The sequence below is a fragment of the Loxodonta africana genome, chromosome 7 (assembly GCF_030014295.1).
Source record: "Loxodonta africana isolate mLoxAfr1 chromosome 7, mLoxAfr1.hap2, whole genome shotgun sequence".
Lineage (NCBI taxonomy): Eukaryota > Metazoa > Chordata > Mammalia > Proboscidea > Elephantidae > Loxodonta > Loxodonta africana.
Window position 1 is genome coordinate 8,487,385 of NC_087348.1, and position 22,136 is coordinate 8,509,520.

The 22,136-nt window shown below is 59.1% G+C and overlaps 3 protein-coding genes and 1 non-coding gene across 8 annotated transcripts; 3 read left to right on the forward strand and 1 right to left on the reverse strand.

The window, feature by feature from the left end:
• Positions 1–1,971: 1,971 nt before the first annotated feature.
• On the reverse strand, positions 1,972–2,053 carry TRNAS-GCU (transfer RNA serine (anticodon GCU)). Its single transcript has one exon. It is a non-coding gene; the product is annotated as a tRNA-Ser (tRNA).
• Positions 2,054–2,555: 502 nt separating this feature from the next.
• Positions 2,556–4,969, forward strand: B4GAT1 (beta-1,4-glucuronyltransferase 1). Its single transcript, XM_003419568.3, has 2 exons — positions 2,556–3,714; positions 4,011–4,969. The coding sequence occupies exons 1-2, from the start codon at positions 2,659–2,661 to the stop codon at positions 4,200–4,202; spliced, it is 1,248 nt and encodes a 415-aa protein (XP_003419616.1). The 5' UTR covers positions 2,556–2,658; the 3' UTR covers positions 4,203–4,969.
• A 182-nt stretch (positions 4,970–5,151) lies between these two features.
• Positions 5,152–12,940, forward strand: BRMS1 (BRMS1 transcriptional repressor and anoikis regulator). Of its 2 annotated transcripts, none has more exons than XM_064287751.1 (10): positions 5,152–5,283; positions 8,455–8,600; positions 8,709–8,799; positions 8,989–9,116; positions 9,261–9,340; positions 9,422–9,518; positions 10,094–10,186; positions 11,547–11,611; positions 11,968–12,007; positions 12,393–12,940. In XM_064287751.1, exons 2-10 carry the CDS (start codon positions 8,462–8,464, stop codon positions 12,398–12,400), a joined length of 741 nt encoding a protein of 246 aa, XP_064143821.1. In that variant the 5' UTR covers positions 5,152–5,283; positions 8,455–8,461; the 3' UTR covers positions 12,401–12,940. The 2 variants fall into 2 exon arrangements, with proteins under 2 accessions (XP_064143821.1, XP_064143820.1); XM_064287750.1 differs by lacking the exon at positions 5,152–5,283 and adding an exon at positions 5,495–5,680.
• Positions 12,941–13,054: 114 nt separating this feature from the next.
• On the forward strand, positions 13,055–21,949 carry RIN1 (Ras and Rab interactor 1). Of its 4 annotated transcripts, XR_010322396.1 has the most exons (11): positions 13,055–14,021; positions 14,151–14,331; positions 14,424–14,538; positions 14,626–14,698; positions 14,805–14,896; positions 14,993–15,730; positions 16,028–16,333; positions 16,538–16,669; positions 16,839–16,990; positions 17,311–17,648; positions 18,046–18,159. XR_010322396.1 is itself a non-coding variant. In XM_064287749.1 (10 exons), exons 1-10 carry the CDS (start codon positions 13,936–13,938, stop codon positions 18,817–18,819), a joined length of 1,923 nt encoding a protein of 640 aa, XP_064143819.1. In that variant the 5' UTR covers positions 13,055–13,935; the 3' UTR covers positions 18,820–21,949. The 4 variants fall into 4 exon arrangements, 3 of the variants coding, with proteins under 3 accessions (XP_064143819.1, XP_064143817.1, XP_064143818.1); XM_064287749.1 differs by lacking the exons at positions 17,311–17,648; positions 18,046–18,159 and adding an exon at positions 18,772–21,949; XM_064287747.1 differs by lacking the exon at positions 17,311–17,648 and having other exon boundaries at positions 18,046–21,944.
• Positions 21,950–22,136: the final 187 nt, after the last annotated feature.

Below are 22,136 nucleotides of genomic sequence, written 5' to 3' on the forward strand. Positions count from 1 at the left end.
AAGAAACAGATTAGGCACAGAAGACAGCAAGTAGAGGTGGGAAGATAGATGTCACATCACAAGAACAACAAGCAACTGTGGAGCAGAGGCTGAAAAGAGACAAGGACCTTCCACCGGAGGTGACAGAGAGAGAAGGCCTTCCCCAACAGCCGGCACCCTGAATTTGGACTTCTAGCCTCCTAAACTGTGAGAAATAAATTTTTGTTTCTTAAAGCCACCCATTTGTGGTATTTCTGTTATAGCAGCACCAGATAACTAAGACAGGTAGGTCCACTGTGAAGTCACGAGTTGAGACTGACTCGAAGACACCTAACAACAACAAAGCCCTTGACCTGGGCAGGCATATAATAGGATCTCAGGAAATCACGAAGGCGCCCTGGTGGTGCAGTGGTTAAGCCCTCAGCTGCTAATCAAAAGATTGGCAGTCTGAACCCACCAGCTGCTCCGAGGGAGGAAGATGTGGCAGTCTGCTTCCGTGAAGATTACAGCCTTGGAAATCCTATGGGACAGCTCTACCCTGTCCTATAGGTTCACTATGAGTTGGAATCGACTCAACAGCAATGTGTTTGGTTTTTGTTTTTTTTGGGCGGGGGGCGGCTCAGGAAACCTCAGCTCATTATCCTTCACCTTGGTGAAAGTCAAGTGTCTGGGAAACTGTCTTCTACCCCTGGTGGTCCTACAGCTAAGTGCTCCTTTGCTAATCGAGAGGGGGGATGCCTGGGAAAATCTTATCCATCAAGGCAGTAAATGGGTATTGAGTGCTACCATGAAACACAAATGCTCAAGGGTCCAGGCAGACAGGGAAGTGCCAGGCTTGAGAATTTGGTAAGGAAAAGACTGTTTACAAAGGTGGAGCTCTGGACAATTGTCACCTTGCAGAACTGCAGGCCTGGCATTGCCAGATCTTCCAGGATTTTAAATCCAGAAGTTGGAAATGTGCATTTTCCGTGAAATCTTCTGACTCCCGAAAGTTAACAACTAATGTGATTCAAACTGTTATTTTTAAACACTGATCAGGCCAAAGAAAACCCATATGGGCACCACATCCAGCCCCTGAATCTCCAGTGTGCAAGGCCTGTGCTGGCAAGATCTGTGCTCACCTTTCTCCTCTCTCTTGCCACAGGTACCAGTGAAAACTCTCAAGGACAGGAGCTGTCCCATCTCAGGTGCCTAACACAGCCCCTGGCAGGGAGCAGATGCCAAGTAGGTATTATCTCACTGGGCTGCAGAATATAGGTCTCCTGGCCACTCCTCATCTCGACAATCTTCACTGACTCCCTGCTGCCTGTGGAATAGCTGGCAAACACCTCGTACTGATATTTCAGGCCCTCCCCCGTCTGTTCCAATGCACCTTCTGAAGATTCACAGCCCTTTGTCCTATATGGGAGCCCTGGCTCGGGCCGCAAAGGCCATGTGTCTAGTACATAATTATTTACATAATCGATTTGGCCTTTCAGGTCAGACCCTTCCCCACAGCCTCTCCTCTTCTAAAGATTCCATGTATCAATGAATCCACAAACGTTTATTATAGGATTTCTGGGAGAAGGGAGAGGAGACGGAGGAGTAGGCGGAATCAGTAGGCGACATAGAGTAATAATTTAAATGATCAAATATCCTTCCTAGCAAACTTCCACTCCTTCAGACAGGAGGGAACTTCTCCAATTCCTGCAGATAACACACTGAGCCTCAAGTTAGCATCGGCCAGAATCCTGGTTCTGTTCTTCTAAGTGCCACCAACTTCTGGAACCTCTTTCTAGAGAGAAAAAAAATCACACCTTTGACCGCTTCCCAGTAGGTTCAGAGACCTGGAGTGGGCAGACGCGGGAGCAGAAGTGGGAGACGCACGGCCGGCCAACAAAGAGGAGAGGGAGCCCCAGGGTAGCATCAAGCGCAGCTCAACTCTTTTCAACTTCCTGCTTTAGACTGGTAAGATGTAGAAAATTAAGAATCACGTCTTTCGTAAAACGCGACCGACGAGGATGGGATTCGAACCCACGCGTGCAAAGCACAATGGATTAGCAGTCCATCGCCTTAACCACTCGGCCACCTCGTCCCCTACAGTGTGGCTCTCTCCACATTCTCTTATCACCCTTCTTCTCCGCGTTCTCCGAGTCCCTTCTACCCATTCTCCAGCGTAGACCCCTTAGGCTATCTACGATAAGGAGACACGGCAGAAATAAACGTTGTTTTTTTTTTCCTTTCCGCCCGCCGCAGCCGGGAATCCGGGCCATCCTTCACCAAGCTGCTGCAGAACTCTGCCACGGTTTCCCCTCCCTGACTCGGGGGCGAGCGCATCGGGGTTTCAGGACGCGCTGGGTTCAGGGGTCGCGCACCGTGGGGAGTGAGGGGGCGCGTGTCCCGGAGGACCCCTGGCGGGCCGGGAGGCGATGGGGCGGCCGCAGCGGCAGGGGCGGCAGCAGTGGCACCGCGATAAGGAAGACTCAGTTCGCAAAGCGCGCGGACGCGGTGGCTCCTCCTCCGTCTCCGGGGCGGGCGCGCGGCCGAGGCCCGGCTGTGGGCGGTGGGCGGGGCTGCCAGGCTCGGCTGGACTCGGTTCGCCTCGGCTGCGCTCGGCGCGCTGCAGTAAATCCCGGCTCCCCGCGGCCGGCAGACGCTGCGGTCGGTGGTCCCTGCTACGCACTCTGAGCCCCGAGAGCCATGCAGATGCCCTACGCCATCCGGTGCGCCTTCTACCAGCTGCTTCTGGCCGCCCTCATGCTCGTGGCGATGCTGCAGCTGCTCTACCTGTCGCTGCTGTCTGGGCTGCACGGACAGGAGGAACAAGACCAGTATTTCGAGTTCTTCCCCCCGTCCCCGAGGTCCGTGGACCAGGTCAAGGCGCAGCTCCGCACCGCGCTGGCTTCGGGAGGCGTCCTGGACGCCAGCGGTGACTACCGCATCTACAGGAGCCTGCTGAAGACCACCATGGATCCCAACGATGTGATCCTGGCCACGCACGCCAGCGTGGACAACCTGCTGCACCTGTCCGGCCTCCTGGAGCGCTGGGAGGGCCCTATGTCTGTGTCGGTGTTCGCGGCCACCAAGGAGGAGGCGCAGCTGGCCACGGTGCTGGCTTATGCGCTGAGCAGCCACTGCCCCGACATGCGCTCCAGGGTCGCCATGCACCTGGTGTGTCCCTCGCGCTACGAGGCCGCCGTGCCCGATCCCCGGGAGCCCGGGGAGTTTGCCCTTCTGCGCTCCTGCCAGGAGGTCTTTGACAAGCTAGCCAGGGTGGCCCAACCCGGGATCAATTACGCGCTGGGCACCAACGTCTCCTACCCCAATAACCTGCTGAGAAATCTGGCTCGCGAGGGGGCCAACTACGCTCTGGTGATCGACGTGGACATGGTGCCCAGCGAGGGGCTGTGGAGAGGCCTACGGGAGCTGCTGGATCAGAGCAGACAGTGGGCGGGCACGGCGCTGGTGGTGCCTGCCTTCGAGATCCGTCGAGCCCGCCGCATGCCGGTCAGTAAGACGGAGCTGGTGCAGCTCTACCAGGTGGGCGAGGTGCGCCCCTTCTATTATGGGCTGTGCACGCCCTGCCAGGCGCCCACCAACTACTCCCGCTGGGTCAACTTGCCAGAAGAGAGCCTGCTGAGGCCTTCCTACGTGGTGCCCTGGCAGGACCCCTGGGAGCCATTCTATGTGGCTGGAGGCAAGGTGCCCCCCTTTGACGAGCGCTTTCGGCAGTACGGCTTCAATCGCATCAGCCAGGTGCCCATAAGGGGAAGGCAGGGGAGGGGGGGTTGGGGAGGGGGAGACGGAGGAGGTGGAGGGGAGGAGGGGGGAAAAGGGATGGGCGAGGGGAGTAGGTCAGGGAGATACGAGGAGTGGCCCAGCGTGGAACTGAGGCAGGGAGGCCGGGTAAGATCCCAGGTCAGGAAATGGTTGGGTGGTGTGGAAAATCCAGATGCTTCCAGAAGGTTGGGGTGCTAGAGTCTGGCTTTAGGGGTGTCGATCTGGGCCCCAGGAACGTCTCTCACTTTGCTGACCTGTCTCTCACTCCACAGGCCTGTGAGCTGCACATGGCAGGGTTCAATTTCGAGGTTTTGAACGAAGGTTTCTTAGTTCATAAGGGCTTCAAGGAAGCTTTGAAGTTCCATCCCCAAAAGGAGGCTGAAAATCAGCGCAATAAGGTCCTGTACCGCCAGTTCAGACAGGAGTTGAAGACCAAGTACCCCAACTCCCCACGCCGCTGCTGAGCCCTTCCTTCCCCCGGTCTGAGAAGTTTCAGCCTCCTGACTCCTCGGGCCGCCCCTTAGGCCTGACTGGGGTAAGAAACGTCACTCCACTTTGCAGAGGGAGCTGTGGTGTTGCAACACTGGACTTGAATATGGGGTGCTAGGATCAAGTCCTAGCTTTACCACTAACTAGCTGTGTGGCCTTGAGCAAATCCCTTTACCTCTCTGAGCCTCAGTTACTCTGTCTGTAAAAAGGGAGGTGAGAATGCCTACCTCACAGAACTGTTGGGAGGCTCAGATGAGCTGTCTGTGAAAACATTCTGTAAGCTTCGTACAAATGTGAAGTATTATTAATATTATTACAGTATTATTATTGTTGTTATCACTATTGTTATTAACAACCGGGGGTGTGTGAGTGGTAGGAAAGCAAAAAATGTGAATGGGACAGGGTTGAAAGTTCAGAGACATGGGGGTACTTAATGACTGGGGCTTTCTGGAAAGAAATCAGATGAAGGTGTGGAATTTGGTTCTTAGCTTTTGGGCAGAAGCCTTAACAACTCCAGCGCCTCCACCCTTGGGGGCTCTGAAGGAGGGAAGGGTCTGAAGGCTTGATGGCGATAATCCGAAAAAATCTGTACCCTCGAATAGGCTGGTGCTGGGTATTTGCCTACTGATGACAACGTGTAAATAAATGAGTGTTCACACCCACAGCTGGTTCCGTTTCTCTCCGAAGCTGGAGGGAGGGGGGCCCTGGTTTCAGCCCTTGGACGCCGGGGGCGGTTGCTGCGCACCGAAGGGCGTGGGCAGCGAAGCGAGGAAACCACGGGGGCCTTTGCCGCAGGCCGAAGCCTAATGGGAACCTCCACCGGTTGCCATGGAGACCGGCCCGCGGTATCCCAGCATGCCTCTCCCCAGCCATCCAATTGTGAGCTCTGCGGCGGGCGCCCCGAGATGACGCACACGGAAGCGCGGAGAGGCCCCGCCTCCCTGAAAAGAGGGACCTGCGCAGCGCTTCCGGGAGCCTGGCGCCGCGGCCGGTACCGGCACCCTTGGGCGCCTCTCAGGGAGACTCGGACTTGAGGCCAGGGAGCCCCCCCCCGCGGTGCGTATCGCCCCCCCAGCCGCTGGTTGGGTCTCTCTGGGCTAGTCGGGCGCGTCCTGCCCAACCTTCTTCTCGGGGCAGAAACGGAGACTTAACGGGCTGGACGCGTGCGAGGCCGCGGGGCCGCGGGGCCGAAGCCGGCTGCGGGGGAGCCCGCGATTCTCCCGCCCGCGCCGGTGCAACCGGAGATGAGACGAGGCCGAGCCTCCTGGGCGCGGCGAAAGGGGCCAGGGTGGGGAGGGGCCCGCCTTCCAGGGAGGCTGCCTTCCTGGAGTTCAGAGTCGGAGAAGATAGATGGCATGCCCACCGCACTTCTCAGTTTGCTTTTCCATCCCTTAACCCTTTGCCAGCTTTACAACAGTCAGAGCAGGAACGGTTATCCCCGTTTTGCACACAGGTAAGAAGAGGAAGTTGTGACTTAATTTACTGCTCAGTAAAATTAGAGTTAGCTGGAGGAGACACACATACACACACCCCCTCTTTTTCTGATCCGGAAAGCCTTCTGGAAGCTGTAGGACTTAGGCTGAGACTTACGGTGAAGAGGAGTTGCAGATGGAGGGAACTGCAGGAACTGAAAGAGCCCTGGTGGCGCAGTGAGACTTGGAAGTGGGAAAGATGAGAGGCTGGTTTGGAGACCCGAGAAGTGGAGGAATGAACCTTCATGTCTGCTAAGGTTTTCAGGTTCGAATCCATGGTGAAATCATTGAGGAATGTGACTAAACTCTCCCCTAGGCCAGGCATTTGCCACAACTTGAATAGGTGTCAACCAGAGTTAACAGACACTTTGGGTTTGATTTCACTGCAAGGACCTGAAGCTACCAAGAAGTAAAAACCAACCTTTGTCCTGCAAGAGTTTGTTTTGTTTACTTATATTTCCCAGTCCTTTATCAAGGGAGCCAGTACTGGGCTAGTTGACTAAGATGTGTTTGTAGCCCCTGCCCTGGGGAGGCACACAGAGTGGCTGGGGAGACAGAAGGAAAATGAGCAAACAGAAGGGAGATGCAAAGAAGGCTTCGTGGAGGGAGTGGCGTCTACACCAATCTAAAGGGCTGCAGAGCAGTGGCCAGCGAAGCTAGAAGAGGAGCTTAGAAAAGTAGAAGCCCCCAGGAGGCAGTGAGATTCTCTGCTGGAAGGGTGGTTAAATCCCCCCCTTAGGGGCTCTCTTGGCAGGATTAGACACTGTTGTTGGCCACTTTTTCTTAAATGTTCTCTGGCCATAGCTTTGGGGTTTTTCTTTTCTGCCTCTCCCTAATTTCCTTCTCCTTTGCGGGAGTCTCCTCAGCAGCCCTTTGGTGACCCTGGGAGTTTCATCATGGACCCCTTCTCCACACTTTCTGCTTTGGTGCCATACCTTCTCCCATGGCCTGAACAACTCACTCTATGATAGTGACCAGATCTCTGTACGGCCCAGATTTCTCTCTGAGGCTTAGACCCAGGTCCCCAACCCTCCCCCACTCCCTTCTCTCATTTCTGTATCCTTACACATGCTACTCGCTCTACCTGGAATGTTCCCTCCTGTGCTAGTCAGTTCATCCATCTGCTGTGTCTCCCCTGGCAGCCCTCACTGCTGCCCCAAGCTCCTGGTCTTAGAGGCCCCTCCCCTGTGCCCCCAGGCTTAACTCTTCTCGCACCGTGGTAATGGTCTGCTGCTTTGCCTCTTCTCCCAGGAACGTGTAAGTTCCTGGAGGTAAATACTGCCTGCCTGCCCCAGGAATTCCCCTGTACCTGCCATAGTGCCTGGCAGCACCTAGCATATATTAAGTGTTCAATAAATATTCAGTGAGGGAATACAAGGACTGCTTGGCTGTGTCTGATGTTGCTGAGAAATCAATTAAGATAGGCCCCCAAAAATACTGGCAGTAGCCACAAGGAGGTTGTCGGTTAACTCAGTGGGATCCGTTTCAGCAGAGAGTGATGGGTGCAGGATCAGATGGGAGCAAATGGAAGGTGAGGAAGCAGGAAGGGCAAGTGTATACAAGGCCTTGAAAGTGGAGCTGTGGCGTGGAAAGCAGTAAAGCGGAATAGGGTGAGGTTTGGTTTGTGTTTTCGCATTTTCTTAATGGTGGAAAACACCTGAGCACATCTACGGTTTCATGGGAAGGAGCCTGCCAAGGAGAGTTGAAGCTACAGAAGAGAGGGGAGTACTGATGATGTGGGGTCCCAGAGGAAGCAGAAAATGAGAAGTGAGAGAAGGGATGGGGGGAGGGAAGGGGACCTGGGTCTAAGCCTCGGTGAAATCGCCCGCACAGAGATCTGGTCACCATCACAGGGCGAGTTGTTCAGGCCATGGAAGAGGGTGCAAACACCAAGGCAGACAGTGTGGAGTGAGAAGGGGTACATGCTGGAACTCCCAGCGTCACCAAAGGGGCTGCTGAGATACAGCCTTTGAGGAGACCTCTGCAAAGGAGAAGGAAATAACTGAGCAGAGCACGAAGACAGAGAAATGTAGAAAGCTATCAGGAAGAGAAGAGGAGTGCACGATGGGCAGAGGAGGAGGGAGAACGTGGTGTCTTTGAGGACTCACCAGTGCATGGTTGGGGCCAAGGAGCTGGGTGGGTGGTTTAGTCCAGTCTGGGAAGGGCCTTGAAAGCCTCCACTAGAAGTTTAAGCTGAGTCCCATAGGCAGGGGGAGCCCTTGGGGGCTTCTGAAAGGGAAAGAGCGCTCACGCAGAGCCCTGCTGGTTCCTGGCCTCTTGAAGAACTTACCTCATCCTCATACCACTTCCACAGGGAGGTCACAGGCAGAGCAACTGTGGATCCTCAGGGCCACACTTACTGTTGTACCTGCAGTGTTTTCCACCTCCCTGTGCCTGCTCTCATAGTGCCATCACGGCCCACCCAGCCTTTTCTGGGGGTGGGACGTTTGGGTGGTAACGCCTCGTGTCGTTGGCCTTTCCCGTTCTGTGAACTGGTGCTTGGCCAGTTCGCCCAGGATTGGGATCGCCAAGGGGGTCAGAGGGCATGAGCGTTTCCATGGCTCCCACGCTCCTGGGGGAGATGTGCACCCGGAGCCATTTGCTCCCTTTCACCCAGCATGCGTCAGGGTGGCAAGGACAGTCACCTCCCTGCTGTCCCCTCTAATTGAGGGTCAGGCTGGGCTCGACTCCCTGCTCGGCCACTCAGCTCTGTACCATGGCCAGTGTTGAGTGATGGCTCCACCTGTTCTCCCAGAGCACAAATGCCCGTCCAGCCCCCAAGCAAGGACACAGAAGAGATGGAAGCAGAGGGCGACTCAGCGGCTGAGATGAACGGGGAGGAGGAAGAGAGTGAGGAGGAACGGAGTGGCAGCCAGACAGAGTCTGAGGAGGAGAGCTCCGGTGAGTGTACACACACATGTGCACACACACTTGTACACACCAATGCGCACGCACACGTGGTACCCGCCCACTCCTCGTCAGAGGCCCTGACTGGCCTCTTGTCCCCAGAGATGGATGATGAGGACTATGAGCGACGTCGCAGCGAGTGCGTCAGTGAGATGCTAGACCTGGAGAAGCAGTTCTCGGAGCTGAAGGAGAAGTGAGCGGGCACACCTAGGGCTGGTCTTCACGGTCCTGGGGGAGGAGGCAGTAGGCTGGGTGTTGACGGGCGGCTGAGGTCCAGAGTGAGTGAGCACCTGACCAGGGCCTGCCACGGAGCTGGGGCCCTGCATGTATCTGCCCAAGAGCACAACGGACCGACAAGTTGGGGCTGCCTTTCACCTCCCAGGTTGTTTAGGGAGCGACTGAGCCAGCTGCGGTTGCGGCTGGAGGAAGTGGGAGCTGAGAGAGCCCCCGAGTACACGGAGCCTCTGGGGGGGCTGCAACGGAGCCTCAAGATTCGCATTCAGGTGGCAGGTGTGTGGGCTGTCCCGTGTCCTGGGGTCAGGCCCCAGTCACCCCTTGTGTCCCCCTCCTCATCCCTGCCTGCCCTGTACTCCCAGCCCTCCTCGGATACCTCAACCGCTGCCTTAGGGGGGCCCCCTTCTCCCTCTTCCACAGGCATCTACAAGGGCTTCTGTCTGGACGTGATCAGGAATAAGTATGAGTGTGAGCTGCAGGGAGCCAAGCAGCACCTGGAGGTGAGGGGCTGGGCACCTGCAGAGGGGTGTGGGCAGGGCCTGAGGGGCCCCACCCGACTGAGCTGCTCCGGCCTCCTTCAGAGCGAGAAGCTGCTGCTGTATGACACCCTGCAGGGGGAGCTGCAGGAGCGGATCCAGAGGCTGGAAGAGGACCGCCAGAGCCTGGACATCAGCTCGGGTGAGGCGCTCTGCCAGTGCCCAGCACTCCTCTGCACGTAGCTGCCCTGACTGCACATGGGTGCAGTCATTGGCCCTGCTCCTTGAGGTCGCCAAGAGGACTGACTGAGAGCAGGCATGGAAGGGCCCAGCCCAGGGCCAGGCATGCAGTGGGGGGTTGGGCAGAGTGGGCCCCATGCCCTCCTGTCCCTGCTCTCTCCCCAGAACGGGAGGTGCGGGCCGGTACGCCCACATATGGTCACCACAGTCCGCTCCGTGTCCACAGCACCTATGTTCCTTCTTCATGTCAGTTGCTCTGCCAAGAGGCTACTGTGGAGTCCTCAGGAGGCAGCAGCTGTTATCATCACCCTGTCATCCCCCCCATCACCCTCCCCCATCTGCTGAACAAAGGAAGAACCTGGGGCTCACAGCAGTGCAGTGCCCTTTCCCATGGTGCACAGCTGTGCAGTCCGGACCTGAACTCAGGCTTCCCAGCTCAGCCCAGAGTTCTTTGCCCCAGGGGAGGGGAGGACAAAGGCAGTGAGGGTGGGGGGCACCCTTGAGGGCTGGCACCCTGACCCTGCCTCTGGGGCACAGAGTGGTGGGATGAGAAACTGCACGCCAGAGGCAGCTCCAGGACCTGGGACTCCCTGCCACCCAGCAAGAGGAAGAAGGCACCGCTTGTCTCCGGTATCCTTCCAGCCACGGGGGCCTGAAGCTGGGGGGGGCGGCCAGGGCCAGCTCCAGACCCGGGGACACGGAGGACAGAGGACCAGCACGTTCATGGTCATTTGGTGTCATGTGATCATGTCCAGGCAAACTCAGCTGTCAGAGATTTATTGTGGCGTCCCAGGTCTCCCGGGGAAACCGTGGTGGGGAAGTGGTTAAGAGCTGTGGCTGCTAACCAAAAGGTTGGCAGTTTGAATCCACCGGGCGCTCTTTGGAAACCCTGTGGGGCAGTTCTACTCTGTCGTATACGGTAGCTATGAGTCAGAATTGACTTGACAGCAGTGAGTTTGGATTTTGGGGTCTCCTGGGCCCTGTGGACTGTAGAGAAAGAGAAACGTCAGTCTTGACTCCCCAGGACTTCCTGAGTGAGGTTGGCCTTTGGTCCCCGTCTGGGTTTCCCACGATGTCTCCCCAGCCACTCACTCATCCCCAAGCCGGGCCCAGGCTTCCCCACCGCTGTGCCTTTCCCAGGGTTCCACCCCCTCATTCTAGCTTTCTCCACCTTCTCATTGCTCATCTCATGTGTTGCCTCCTCCATGAAGCCTCTCCTGTTCTACTCTAGTGGCCATGGCTTTTCTCTCTGCACACCTGTGGCCTCCCTTCTGGGGTGACCACATCCCATATGGTAGAATTGGGCTCTGCCATGAGCCCCTCTAGTCCAGGGCTGGCCGAGTCACCACCCTGGGGATCCCCTTGGTATGTCCCAGCCCCCGAGTTGAATTCCCAGGTTCCACCAGGGCATTCCTGGAAGAACCAGCTCCTCAGGTCACCTTGTGGTGGAGCTGAGGTGCAGGCAGGTAGGAATTGAGTGAGTGGAGGTGAGGGCATGGAGACATCAGTGCAGAGTGCAGGAGGGAGAGTGGATGGTCCTGGGCGGGGGGGGGGCGGGGGGCAGAGGATACTTGTCTTCAGGATGGAAGAGGCCGGAGTCTGTTTTGAGATGGGGGAGAGGGCCAGGAGAGGGAACAGGTAATGAAGGCGGGAGCGGGGAGGAGAAGGAGCAAGTCCTGGAGGTGGGGGTGCACCTGGGACAGCAGATCTCGCCTGAGGAGAGGAGGAGAGAGTGAGCCATGGGGCTGCAGGGGTGGGCTGCCCCCTCCCTGTCCTTGGTGAAGTAGGAATGAGCTGCCTTGCTGCCAGCCAGCCAGGCGCTCTCGTAGGGGTGGAGCCTGAGCTCTAACCCAGATTCTCAACCCCTGACCCCACACTGTCCCTGCACCCCCTCCCTGGCCGTTGGGTCGGTCTTGAACTCAGTGGGCTTGGCCTGCCGCATGTCACCTGCCCCTGCACTGGGCGTCCTGCTTCCTTGACACGGGTGCAGGCCCATACATCGTGTACATGCTTCAGGAGATCGACATCCTGGAGGACTGGACAGCAATCAAAAAGGTGGGCCCTGGGCTGCCCCTTCCCCACCCCAGCTTCCCTACATTCCTGTGGGATATGGGCTGCCTTAGAAGGGAGCACTGTTAGTATGCCGGCCCCTTCCTTGCCCAGGTTGCGATGCGGTTGGGAAGGGAGGGAGGGAGAGGGAAGGTTGGAAGGCAGCAGAGCTGGCTGTCTCTGACAACAGACCCCATCAGAACTTGGCTTACAAAGGTCTTTTGCTGCCGCCTCCACCCCCCTCCACCTGCCTCAGTGCAGCCCCCATCCCCAAATGGGCTGATGTCGGGTGGTGGTTAGGGGGGGCATCTTGCCAGGCTGGGGGCAGACTTTCAGGAAGGCTTTTCTTCTCACCTACCCAGGCTAGAGCAGCTGTGTCCCCTCAGAAGAGAAAATCAGATGGTAAGACCCTCAGATCCTCAGACTGCCTCCCACCCCATCCCCACTGTCACCTCCCTCAGTTCAGCATCCAGGAAAGAGGCCAGAGAGAGGCATGGTCATGTCACAGTCTGAGGCCACGAGAACCACCTAGGCTTTGGAGGTTCTGTGGGAGTTTTGTTAGCAGGAAACAAGGTGGGCGGTGGGGAACTCTGGGTTGATGGAGCTAAGGAATGCTAGAGATTGGAGAGTGCACCCAGCTGGGGCTGGTGGTGGCGGTGGGCAGGGGGGTGCAGCAGCCCTGGTGGGCCTGGAGTACTGGGATGAGAGCTGTGGTGAGGTGACCTGCATGTGGAGGGGCGCCCCTCTTCTCACCTCAGTGTTTTTCCCCTTTCTGTGCACCGTCCAGGACCCTGACCTTGCTGTTCCCAGCCAACGGGTCCCTCGGAGCGGCTGGCACCAAACCCAAGACTCACGTTTTCCTGCTGCAGAAAGGTGGACTGACAGGCCCCTCAGATCTGCCTGGCGGCCCGTGGGCTCTACAGGGCTGTGGCCGGGCTCCCCATCCAGCACCACCTGCCTCAGTTCTTTCTCTGCCCTCCACAGGGGTGGCCACCACTGTGGGCCTGGGGCTGACCTGCACAGACCAGACTCTCTCTCTCTCCCTAGCCAGCCCGCCGCCCCCTCCCAAAGACCACCCTCCTCCGTCCTCCCCAACAAAGAAAAGATGCCTCATTTAAGCCAAACGGCATCTTCCTGCTGACCTTGGGCCCTGATCAACAGCCCTGAGCTGGGCTCCACTGCCTAGGGATTCAGAGCCATAAATTATATTTGAGGGGCTCTGTCCTGGCAGGAGGTGGAGATGAGAAGCCAGGCTCCCCAGGTTTTCTCAGGGTGTCTCTTCGTGTCTGCCCCCCAGATGGTGGGGACTGGAATTAAACCTTTCCTGGGATTCTAGTGTGGCCTGTGTGTGTCTAATTTACCTGGGGGGAATTGGGGCTTCTGTGGGAGTACCTGAGACAGGCAGACTCTCTTGGTGGCCCTGGGGTATGACACCACCTCTCCCTGGCCCACGGGAGCCCGCCACTCCGACCTGGGGTACAGCCTGGGGACAGGGTGCTCTTCCATACACCGCCCCCCTGGAGGTGGGGGCTGGGCCCTGGGCTACTGGTGCTGCCGGGAGTCTGAGCAACGTATGGCGGCACAGGCAGAGCATGTGACCTCGGGTGGGGAAGGGGGCAGGGTGCTCTGTGCTTGGAGATGGTCATGTCTGCACCTGCCCCAGTCGCTTGGCAGATTGGCAGGACCTGTGCGTGGGAGGCAGCCGGCAGCAGCGCCATGTGCTGACGACCTCACAGCCAGACTCCCCCCTGTTTAGCGCCGAGTGCTAGAACCACCCCCAGAACCTCAGTTAAGCAAAGGGGCTAGTTGCCATGGAGACAGAGCATCCTTTCTCCATGGCAACCTGAAATTCCAAAGCCCAGGTTAGATTCAGACGTGAGTCATGTTACCAGTAGGGGGCACTCTGCCACTAGTCTGACCTCAAGGCCAGGGAAAGATGAGCAACTGACCACAGACTTAAAGGTTCCTCAAGGGCTGTCTGGGGCCCGTAGGGACCTAGACGCGCCTCTTAACCCCTTCCCGCCCAAGTGTGTAGTTTGAGGGAGCCAGCGAGGCTTCGGGAATCTCTGTGAGGAGGTGGCACCCCCACTGCTGGGGCCCTCAGAGTGGCAGTAGCACGGAGGGGGTCCCAGCCCCCTGAGGGTGGGCCCAGAACAGAGGAGGCGGCACGGCCCTGACAGAGTGGACACACAAGAGTTAACGGGCGGGGTGTGCCAGGGCGCACCGCCTTCAGGAAGTGTTACTCACCACCGGGAATGTGAGTGCCTGTGCCTTGGGGGCTGGCTTCCCTTCCTGCGTCCCGGCGGGTGCAGCCGGCTGAGCGCCCAGCCATGGAAGCCCCTGGGGAGCCGGGGGCAGACCCCCTCGGAGCCCCCAGCCCAGCCGGCCGAGCTCCTGCGCACCTGGAGGGAGAAAAGTTAGTGAAGTTGGCAGGGCCGCAGGTGGGTGGAGGGAGGGTGAGGAGGGTCAGCCCAGGCCGAGGGCGGGAGGGTGCAGGCTGGGCGAGCGTCCCACCGCCCGCCCGGCTCAGTGTGCCCGCCCCCAGGCCAGGCCCGGACCCGCTCTACGACGTCCCCGCCGCCAGTGGAGGACAGACGGGCGGACCGCCGAGGCCCGGACGCACAGTGAGCCTTCGGGAGCGCCTGCTGCTCACCCGGCCAGTGTGGCTGCAGCTGCGGGCCAACGCCGCGGCCGCCCTGCACGTGCTGAGGACCGAGCCCCCGGGGGTGAGCCCTGCCCCGCCCCCTGAGGCTGTCCAGCCGAGGGTTGCGGGGGACCGAGCTGGAGGTCCTGTGCTGTCAACTCCTGTCCCCCGCAGACGTTTCTCGTGCGGAAGTCCAACACGCGCCAGTGCCAAGCCCTGTGTGTACGGCTGCCTGAGGCCAGCGGCCCGTCCTTCGTTTCTAGCCACTACATCCTGGAGCGCCCCGGGGGTGAGACGGCTGGCAGGCGGGAAGGGGCTGGGAGCAGCCGGTGGGGCGGTTTCCCGGAGAACACCTCCCTCACTTCCCATCTCTCAGGCGTCTCCTTGGAGGGCTCAGAGCTCGTGTTCCCAGACCTGGTCCATCTCATCTGCGCCTACTGCCATGCCCGGTGAGTCTGCCCACAGGTGCCTGGTGTCAGAGGAGCTCTGCAGGTCTGCCCCTGTAGACACCAGAACCCTTCACTCCTGACTTTCTGCTCCCCTCTCCGGCCCCAGGGACATCCTTCTCTTCCCGCTCCAGCTCCCCAGAGCCATCCACCAGGCAGCCACCCACAAGGAGCTGGAGGCCATTTCCCATCTGGGCATTGGTAAGGGCGCCTCTGCCAGCTATCGCACTTACGGACACACTGAAGCGGTGCGGTCCTCTCCCACGGTTGGGTCTTGACTTGGAGTCTCTTCCGCAGAGTTCTGGAGCTCCACCCTCAATACCAAAGCTCAACAGGGCTTCGGGGACGGCCCGGTGCTACCCCGGCTGAAGCCCCGGTCCCCTCAAGAGCTGGACCAGGGCACTGGCGCTGCCCTGTGCTTCTTCAACCCCCTATTCCCAGGGGACCTGGGCCCCACCAAGCGGGAGAAATTCAAAATGAGCTTCAAAGTGCGCGTGTCCACAGAGACCTCCAGCCCCCTGTCTCCACCAGCTGTACCACCTCCCCCAGTCCCGGTGCTGCCAGGGGCCGCCCCCAGCCAACCAGACAGGCTGCCCCCACGCCAGCTGCTTCGGAGGGAGAGTTCAGTGGGCTACCGTGTGCCGGGGGGCACCGGCCCCAGCCTCCCTCCGCTGCCCTCCCTCCAGGAGGTGGACTGCGGCTCCCCCAGCAGCTCGGAGGAGGAGGCACCGCCGGGGGCCCACGGGAGCCCAGCGACCTCCCCCAGCCTGGGTCGCCGGCGGCCCCTGCTCCGCTCCATGAGTGCTGCCTTCTGCTCGCTGCTGGCGCCCGAGCGACAGGTGGGCCGGGTGGCCACGTCGCTGATGCGGGACCGCCACACAGCAGTGGGCCAGCTGGTGCAAGACCTGCTGACGCAGGTGCGGGCTGGGCCGGAGCCCCGGGAGCTGCAGGGCGTCCGAGAGGCACTGAGCCGGGCCCGGGCCATGCTGAGCGCCGAGCTGGGTCCTGAGAAGCTGCTGCCGCTCGAGAGGCTGGGTGAGGCCCCACTAGAAAGCCCAGTCTCACCCCAGCTCTCCAGAATCCCAGTTCTCCCCTCCTTCGGCTCTCCTCCCCACTATTTCCTCCTGCCTCCTGGTTCTGGTCTCTGCCATACGTGTCCACTTTGCCTTTCCACCGTTCTAGCGAATTCCATCCCCACCTCTCCCCCACTCTCCAGGCTCACCAAGATTCCTCCTCCTTTCCATCCCTCTCCCTCCCTGGTTCTGCCCTTCTCCCCAGATGCTGCCCCATCCTGGTCCTGACTCCCTGACCCCTGGCGTGTCTTCTCTGCAGAGCACGTGCTGGAGAAGTCACTGCACCGCTCCGTGCTCAAGCCTCTTCGGCCCATCTTGGCCGCCCGCCTGCGGCGCAGGCTCTCTGCCGACGGCTCCCTGGGCCGCCTGGCCGAGGGCCTCCGCCTGGCCCGGGCCCAGGGCCCCAGTGCCTTTGGGACCTGCCTGGGCCTACCCTCCCCCATAGAGGTGGAGCAGGTACGCCAGAAGTTGTTGCAGCTGCTCCGCGCCTACTCACCCAGCGCCCAGGTCAAGCGGCTTCTGCAGGCCTGCAAGCTGCTCTACACGGCCCTGAGGACCCACACGGGTGCGCCCCTTCCTCCTGCCTCACAGATGGGGAAGCTGAGGCCCAGGGAGTAGAGCACCCTCTCCCCAGCCCCTCCACGTTGTAACCATAGGGATCACCCTGAGCTTATAGCAGATGGGGGGGTGTCACTTCTAAGGCTAGCAATGGGCCCTGACTCTGGGACCCCAGAGGAGCCTGAAGCCACCCCCCACCATGTTCCCAAAGGGGAGGACACAGGTGCTGACGAGTTCCTGCCACTGCTGAGCCTGGTCCTGGCCCAATGTGACCTTCCGGACCTGCTGCTTGAGGCCGAGTACATGTCAGAGCTGCTGGAGCCCACCCTGCTCACTGGAGAGGGTAAGGGACTCCTTACCCCCACCCGCCCTCTCCCTTCCCAACACAGGACCTCCCTGTCTGGGTGGGGCCTGAACCTTGGCTTCTACCTGGGCCAGTTAAGCAGGGAAGGAGGAGAAACAGTAGGTTACCCACCCCTAGACTGAGCCGCCCTCTTTCCCTTGTGTCCCAGGTGGCTACTACCTGACCAGCCTCTCGGCCAGCCTGGCCCTGCTGAGCAGCCTGGACCGGGCGCATTCCCTCCCCCTCAGCCCCTCCCAGGAGCTGCAGCGCTCCCTCAGCCTCTGGGAGCAGCGCCGCCTGCCGGCCACCCACAGCTTCCAGGTAACAGAGCCCTTCAGATGGCCCCACCTCCCGCTGTTCAGGCAGGAAGGGCTCTGGCACCATCCAGGCCTGTCCCCTCCTTTTCTCAAGGGAAAAGGGCTAGTCCAGAGCAAATATGCAGGCTGCCCTTTCTAGAGAGAGGATGTACCACTGTGCTGAGTGCTTCAGGGGCATCATTGCTTGAATCTTCACAGCCTGGCGTGGGGGCAGCCTATCCATCTGGCTGCAGGCAGCCCCTGGCAGCACCAGGATCGGGGGAGGCAGCACGGCCAGTGGAGATAGGGGTCTGGGGTAGGGCCATTATTATCCCCATTTTACAGATGAGAAAACTGAGGCATGACTTGGAGATGGAAAGAGGCACAGATGGCAGGCTCAGGCCCAGGCCCAAAGTCCTCGCCTTCAGCCCCCAGCTGAGGCTCTGCCCTCCCGTCCTGCAGACAGGAGCCCACCAGGCACCAGGCGAGAGCCTGGCCTCTAGCCCATGCTCCCCTCACCCTCGCATCATCTGGGCTCAGGCCTGGGTGTTTTCAGAGCCACATCCCATCCCTGTCCTCTCCATCCGGTCAAGGGAACCTTGTTTAAGAGTCCAGACTCTGTAGCCAGTTCCTGGATTCAAATCCCAGCTCTGCCACTTCCTGGTTGTGAGACCTCGAACAAGGTACATGACTTCTTTGTGTCTCAGATTTCTTCCCTGTAAAATGGGTTAACAATACATACTTCCTGGGTCTGAGTTAACGTAAGCCAAGTACTTAGACTGGTGCCTGGTGCACAGTGAGGCCATCTAAGTGTCCCCTGTCATCGTTAGGCTTGAAAGATAGCCCCAGGGGCTGTCCTTCCAGCCTGCAGCCCTGTGACCCACTGGCCCAACCACGTCTCCCCCTTCCTCAGAGCCCCCCTTGGCACTCATCGGATCCAAAAAGCTTTGACAATCAGTTCTCCGCCTAGGTTCTACCCATCCCACCCCTGCCCTTGCAGAGCCTAACCTGGGACCTTTAGAGCCAGGTATCTTACACCAGACAGGCTTGAGGACTTGTTTTGCTTCTCCTCCTGCACAGCACCTCCTCCGAGTAGCCTATCAGGACCCCAGTAGTGGCTGTACCTCCAAGACCCTGGCAGTACCGCCAGGGGCCTCCATTGCCACCCTCAGCCAGCTCTGTGCCACCAAGTTCCGAGTGACCCAGCCCGACACTTTTGGCCTCTTCCTATACAAGGATCAGGGCTACCACCGCCTGCCTCCTGGAGCCCTGGCTCACGGGCTTCCCACAACCATCTACCTTGTCTACCGCCAGGCAGAGCAGCCTGAGGCCCCACCTGGGGCTGCAACAGAGAAGGAGGGCAGGGGGCCGCTAGAGGCAGGGAGCAGGGAGGAGGAGGAAGGAGCCCAAGGAGATGGAGATACTGGGGTCAAAGCTAGCCCTGGGGACAGAGGGCAAGAGACCGAGGTAGCTGTTGAGGGAGGGGAGGGTCAGGCCAGGGGAAGCCCTGATGGGTCAGAGGGGCCAGAGGCTGAGGGAAGCCAGAAGGCGGAGGAGTAGCTGGGAGTGACCAGAGATGCACATAGGGTGGGGGACTTTGAGCAGCTGGGAGGGCCTTTCAGAGCCTCAGTGCTCCCAGCCAGGGCTACAGCCTCCTCGGCCACCCCACACTGGCTCCTCCCATGTCTGCCACCACCTAGTGTTACCTCTGTGATCCTACCTGCTCAGGGACTGGAGTAAAGCTGAGGGTCCTGGGGGGGTCCCAGACCAAGTGCCCAATGCCCCTTGCCTCTTCTTCTACCCTAGCTGGAGGCCACCTGTGCCCAACCTCTGGCCATGGGGGAGGAGCTCTGACCCAGCTGTCATTGCACTGCCCCTGAGGGCACAGCCCAGGACCAGGCTACTGGCCAAGCAGCCCAGCAGGCTGAAGGCTTCAAGGACTGAAAGGCTTCGACCCGTCCCATGTGTCAGGAGGCTCAGGGAGGCCACAGTGTGGCAGCAAGGGCCCAGGCCCAGGCCTGCCCAGGCCACCTGGGGATAGCCTTCTAAGCCTCAGTGTCCTCACCTGGGAAAGGGGGTGCGCTGGCTGCCCTGCCTGTTTCTGGGAGTCAGAGGGGTGCGATTGCCACAAAGCTGAGCTCGGACTAGGGAGAAAGGTGAGGAGGAGGCAGGCGTTAGCAACCCCTTCCACTAGTCCTGTTCTCCCCAAAATCCTTTCTCTGCACGCTGCCTCCGGCCCCAGGGCTGTCACTGGGTGACACTTGCCCATCAGTCCACGGGAGGTCATCAGTCTCTGGGAGGTCATCCTTCTGGAGATCAGCTTCCCAATCTTTGCCCAAGCTGGGAAGTCTGACACCCCAGGGGGAAGTAACACCCGCCAACAGGGAGACAAGCTTCTGAAGTAGGGGAGAGGGCTTGGAAGCTGTTTTCTTTCCACTTAACTCATTTGATCCTCACGAATGCTTTTTGGGGAGGCAGGGCCTGGCTTATTGGCCCCACCGAGGTTCAGAAAAGAAAGATGACTCCCAAGACGTCACCCAGCAAGCCATTAGGGGTTCCTGTACCCAACCAGGGCCCTCGAGTTCAAGCCATGAGCAAATTAGCCTCAAGGCCACGCAGCCCCAAGGGTGGGGGGCAGAAAAGGTGGCAAATCTGAGCAAAGAATAATATCGACCACGAGGGGGCGCACATAGCCCAGGAAGCTACTAAGAGAGTGACCCTAGGGGGAGGGCAGCCCAGGGGCAGCACATGGTCCAAGGTGGCTGACCCTCAGACCCCACAGGGAGGAACTGTCCCCCTGGTGGGGGGAGGACCCCAGCCAATCTCAGAGGTGATTCCCTCAGGCACTGAGCACAAAGGGACATCAACCCTCATGTCAGATGTGGACGCGCTGGTTTTCAGACAACCCTAATGCAGTTTAGGTGTGGGGGCACCAGCGGCTTTTCCCTCCCCACCTTTACCCTTCCCCCTCCATGCTTCTCGCTGGTAGGGAGTCTTCCCTTCACTCTTTTGTATGTCCTCCTCCCCCCTCCCCCCAGCGCCCTCAGTGCTGAGCACTCCATAGGCGCTCAATAAATGTTGTTCACTGATTGGAGTTTGATAACTAAGAGTGAGGGGCAGTGAGGTGGGAGCCTGTGGAGCGTAAGGGAGGACTGCGCTCCGGGATCTAAACACAGGGTGAACCAGGTTCAGTACCAGAAGAAGGACCTGGAGTGTTTGCAGGGGGTGCTGGGAGAACCCGAGGGACAGGATGTGGAGCCGGTCTCATGGGAGGGAAGTGGCCAGGCAGCTGGGCCCCTGCCTCAAGCCTCTCCCACCCCATCCCCTGCTGAGTCCTAATCCCTGACTCTGGGAATTCAGATGTCCCCAGCAGTGGCTCATGGGAGCACTGTCTGGCCCTGCCTGCTGCCTGGGTCTTCTGGTTTATCTTCTCAAAAGGGCCTGATTGGTCAGGGGTCCAGGGCCAGTAAATGAGCACGACCAGGGTCGTGATACAGGCGCTGGGGTTCCAGATAGGGCAGGCAATGATAGGCCAGTCTAAGAGTGGTCTCATTATCCCCATTCTACAGATGAGGAAACTGAGGTTTGCTCACGGACAGTGGCTTAAGGGAAAAGGGCTTGAACACTATGCCCTGTGGACTCCAGATTCCACAAACCTCCAAGACAGGAGGATTCATTCACTTATCCACTCAGCAATCATCCAGAGTGTGTCTGAGTGGACCAAGCACCAAGCAGCCACGGCCCCACCCAGGTGGAAAGAGGTCAAATCTCTCCACTCCTGCAGTGATCCGAGCAATAACAGAGAGCTTACTTGTGGAGTCCCTGGGTGGTAACAACAGCTAATGCATTTGGCTGATAACTGAAATGTTGGTGGTTCAAGTCCACCCAGAGGTGCCGTGGAAGGAAGACTTGACAATCTACTTTCCAAAAATCAGCCATTCCTATGGAGAAGTTCTGCTCTGACACACTGGGGCCACCGTGAGTCAGAATCGACTCCATGACAGCTGGTAGGGGTATGGTGTGCTCGGGACTCTGCCTCCCCTACCACCACCCCCACCTTTGTCCTTATGGAAGAGGGAGCCCAAGCTCTGAAAGGTGAGCTGCCATGTCCGGCATGACGAACCCCGAGGAGCAGCACAATCATTTTCTCACTTGGACGCGGTGCACTCATCACCTAAAGTCACCGGAGCCTGTGTTTGTTTCTTGTCATCTCCCCCACTAGAGTGCCAGCGCCAAGTCGGCTTTGTTCCCATCTAACTCTCGGGGCCTAGAACAATGCCTGGCCAGGAAATGGCACTAAGTAAATCTATGCGGACTGATCGATGGGGGAAGACTCAGCCAGAACGTTTCCTGCAGTTGCTGAGGACAGGCGGCGCATCCTCCATCGCTGCCACCAGGGGGCGGGCACGTCCCATTCCCAGCCATACGCTGGATCCCCTTCTCCACCGAGGCCACCCAGGGAACCCAGGGGACTCAGTGGGCCTGTGCCCAGCCTGTTTCAGGGAAGGAAGCAGTCCTGCAGCGAGGTCCCGGGGACGTCCTGTGAAAACAAAAACCAAACCCGTTGCCGTCGAGTCCCTTGTGACATATAGCGACCCTACAGGACAGAATAGAGCTGCGCCTTAGCGTTTCCAAGGAGTGCCTGGTGGATTTGAACTGCCGACCTCCTGGTTAGCAGCTGTTGCTCTTAACCACTATGCCACCAGGGTTCCCATCCTATGAATGGGGTCCTGCAAATGAGGGAGGAGCTGCCCACCCCAGGTCTGACCCCCAGGCAGGCCCAGAGGCAGGAGTTCCAGTCCTGCTCTGGGGGCCTAAGGGTGGCCTGAGGGAACCCTGGGGGAGGTGGGGAAGAAGGCAGTCACTGAGACCCACACTGAGGGGACTCAGGGGCATCAGGACACTTGTGGACCCTCTTGTGGTCACAGATAAAGAGTGACTGTGTGGTTGCTCACATTCACCTACGCCCTCCACTGGCCACATATGGTGCAACACCCTGACCCACCCCACCATGGCCTGGTAGCCCAAGTCCACTTCCACAGTTTGACACACAGTCATGATCACACACCCTGGCCCACATTCACAGTGTATGATACACTGCCACAGTCACATACAAGAGCCCCCGGCAGCCCCATGTTCCTAGGAACGCCCACAGTGGTAGGCACACCCTG

Bases quoted from the DNA above. Each gene is read 5' to 3' on its own strand.
- B4GAT1 (XM_003419568.3), top strand. From the start codon at position 2,659: ATGCAGATGCCCTACGCCATCCGGTGCGCCTTCTACCAGCTGCTTCTG. The intron at 3,715-4,010 runs GTGCCCATAAGG...CTCACTCCACAG, and splicing joins GCTTCAATCGCATCAGCCAG to GCCTGTGAGCTGCACATGGC.
- BRMS1 (XM_064287750.1), top strand. From the start codon at position 5,583: ATGCCCACCGCACTTCTCAGTTTGCTTTTCCATCCCTTAACCCTTTGC. The intron at 9,519-10,093 runs GTGAGGCGCTCT...TCTGGGGCACAG, and splicing joins GAGCCTGGACATCAGCTCGG to AGTGGTGGGATGAGAAACTG. The intron at 11,612-11,967 runs GTGGGCCCTGGG...TCACCTACCCAG, and splicing joins ACTGGACAGCAATCAAAAAG to GCTAGAGCAGCTGTGTCCCC.
- RIN1 (XM_064287747.1), top strand. From the start codon at position 13,936: ATGGAAGCCCCTGGGGAGCCGGGGGCAGACCCCCTCGGAGCCCCCAGC. The intron at 14,539-14,625 runs GTGAGACGGCTG...CCCATCTCTCAG, and splicing joins CATCCTGGAGCGCCCCGGGG to GCGTCTCCTTGGAGGGCTCA. The intron at 14,897-14,992 runs GTAAGGGCGCCT...TCTCTTCCGCAG, and splicing joins CATTTCCCATCTGGGCATTG to AGTTCTGGAGCTCCACCCTC.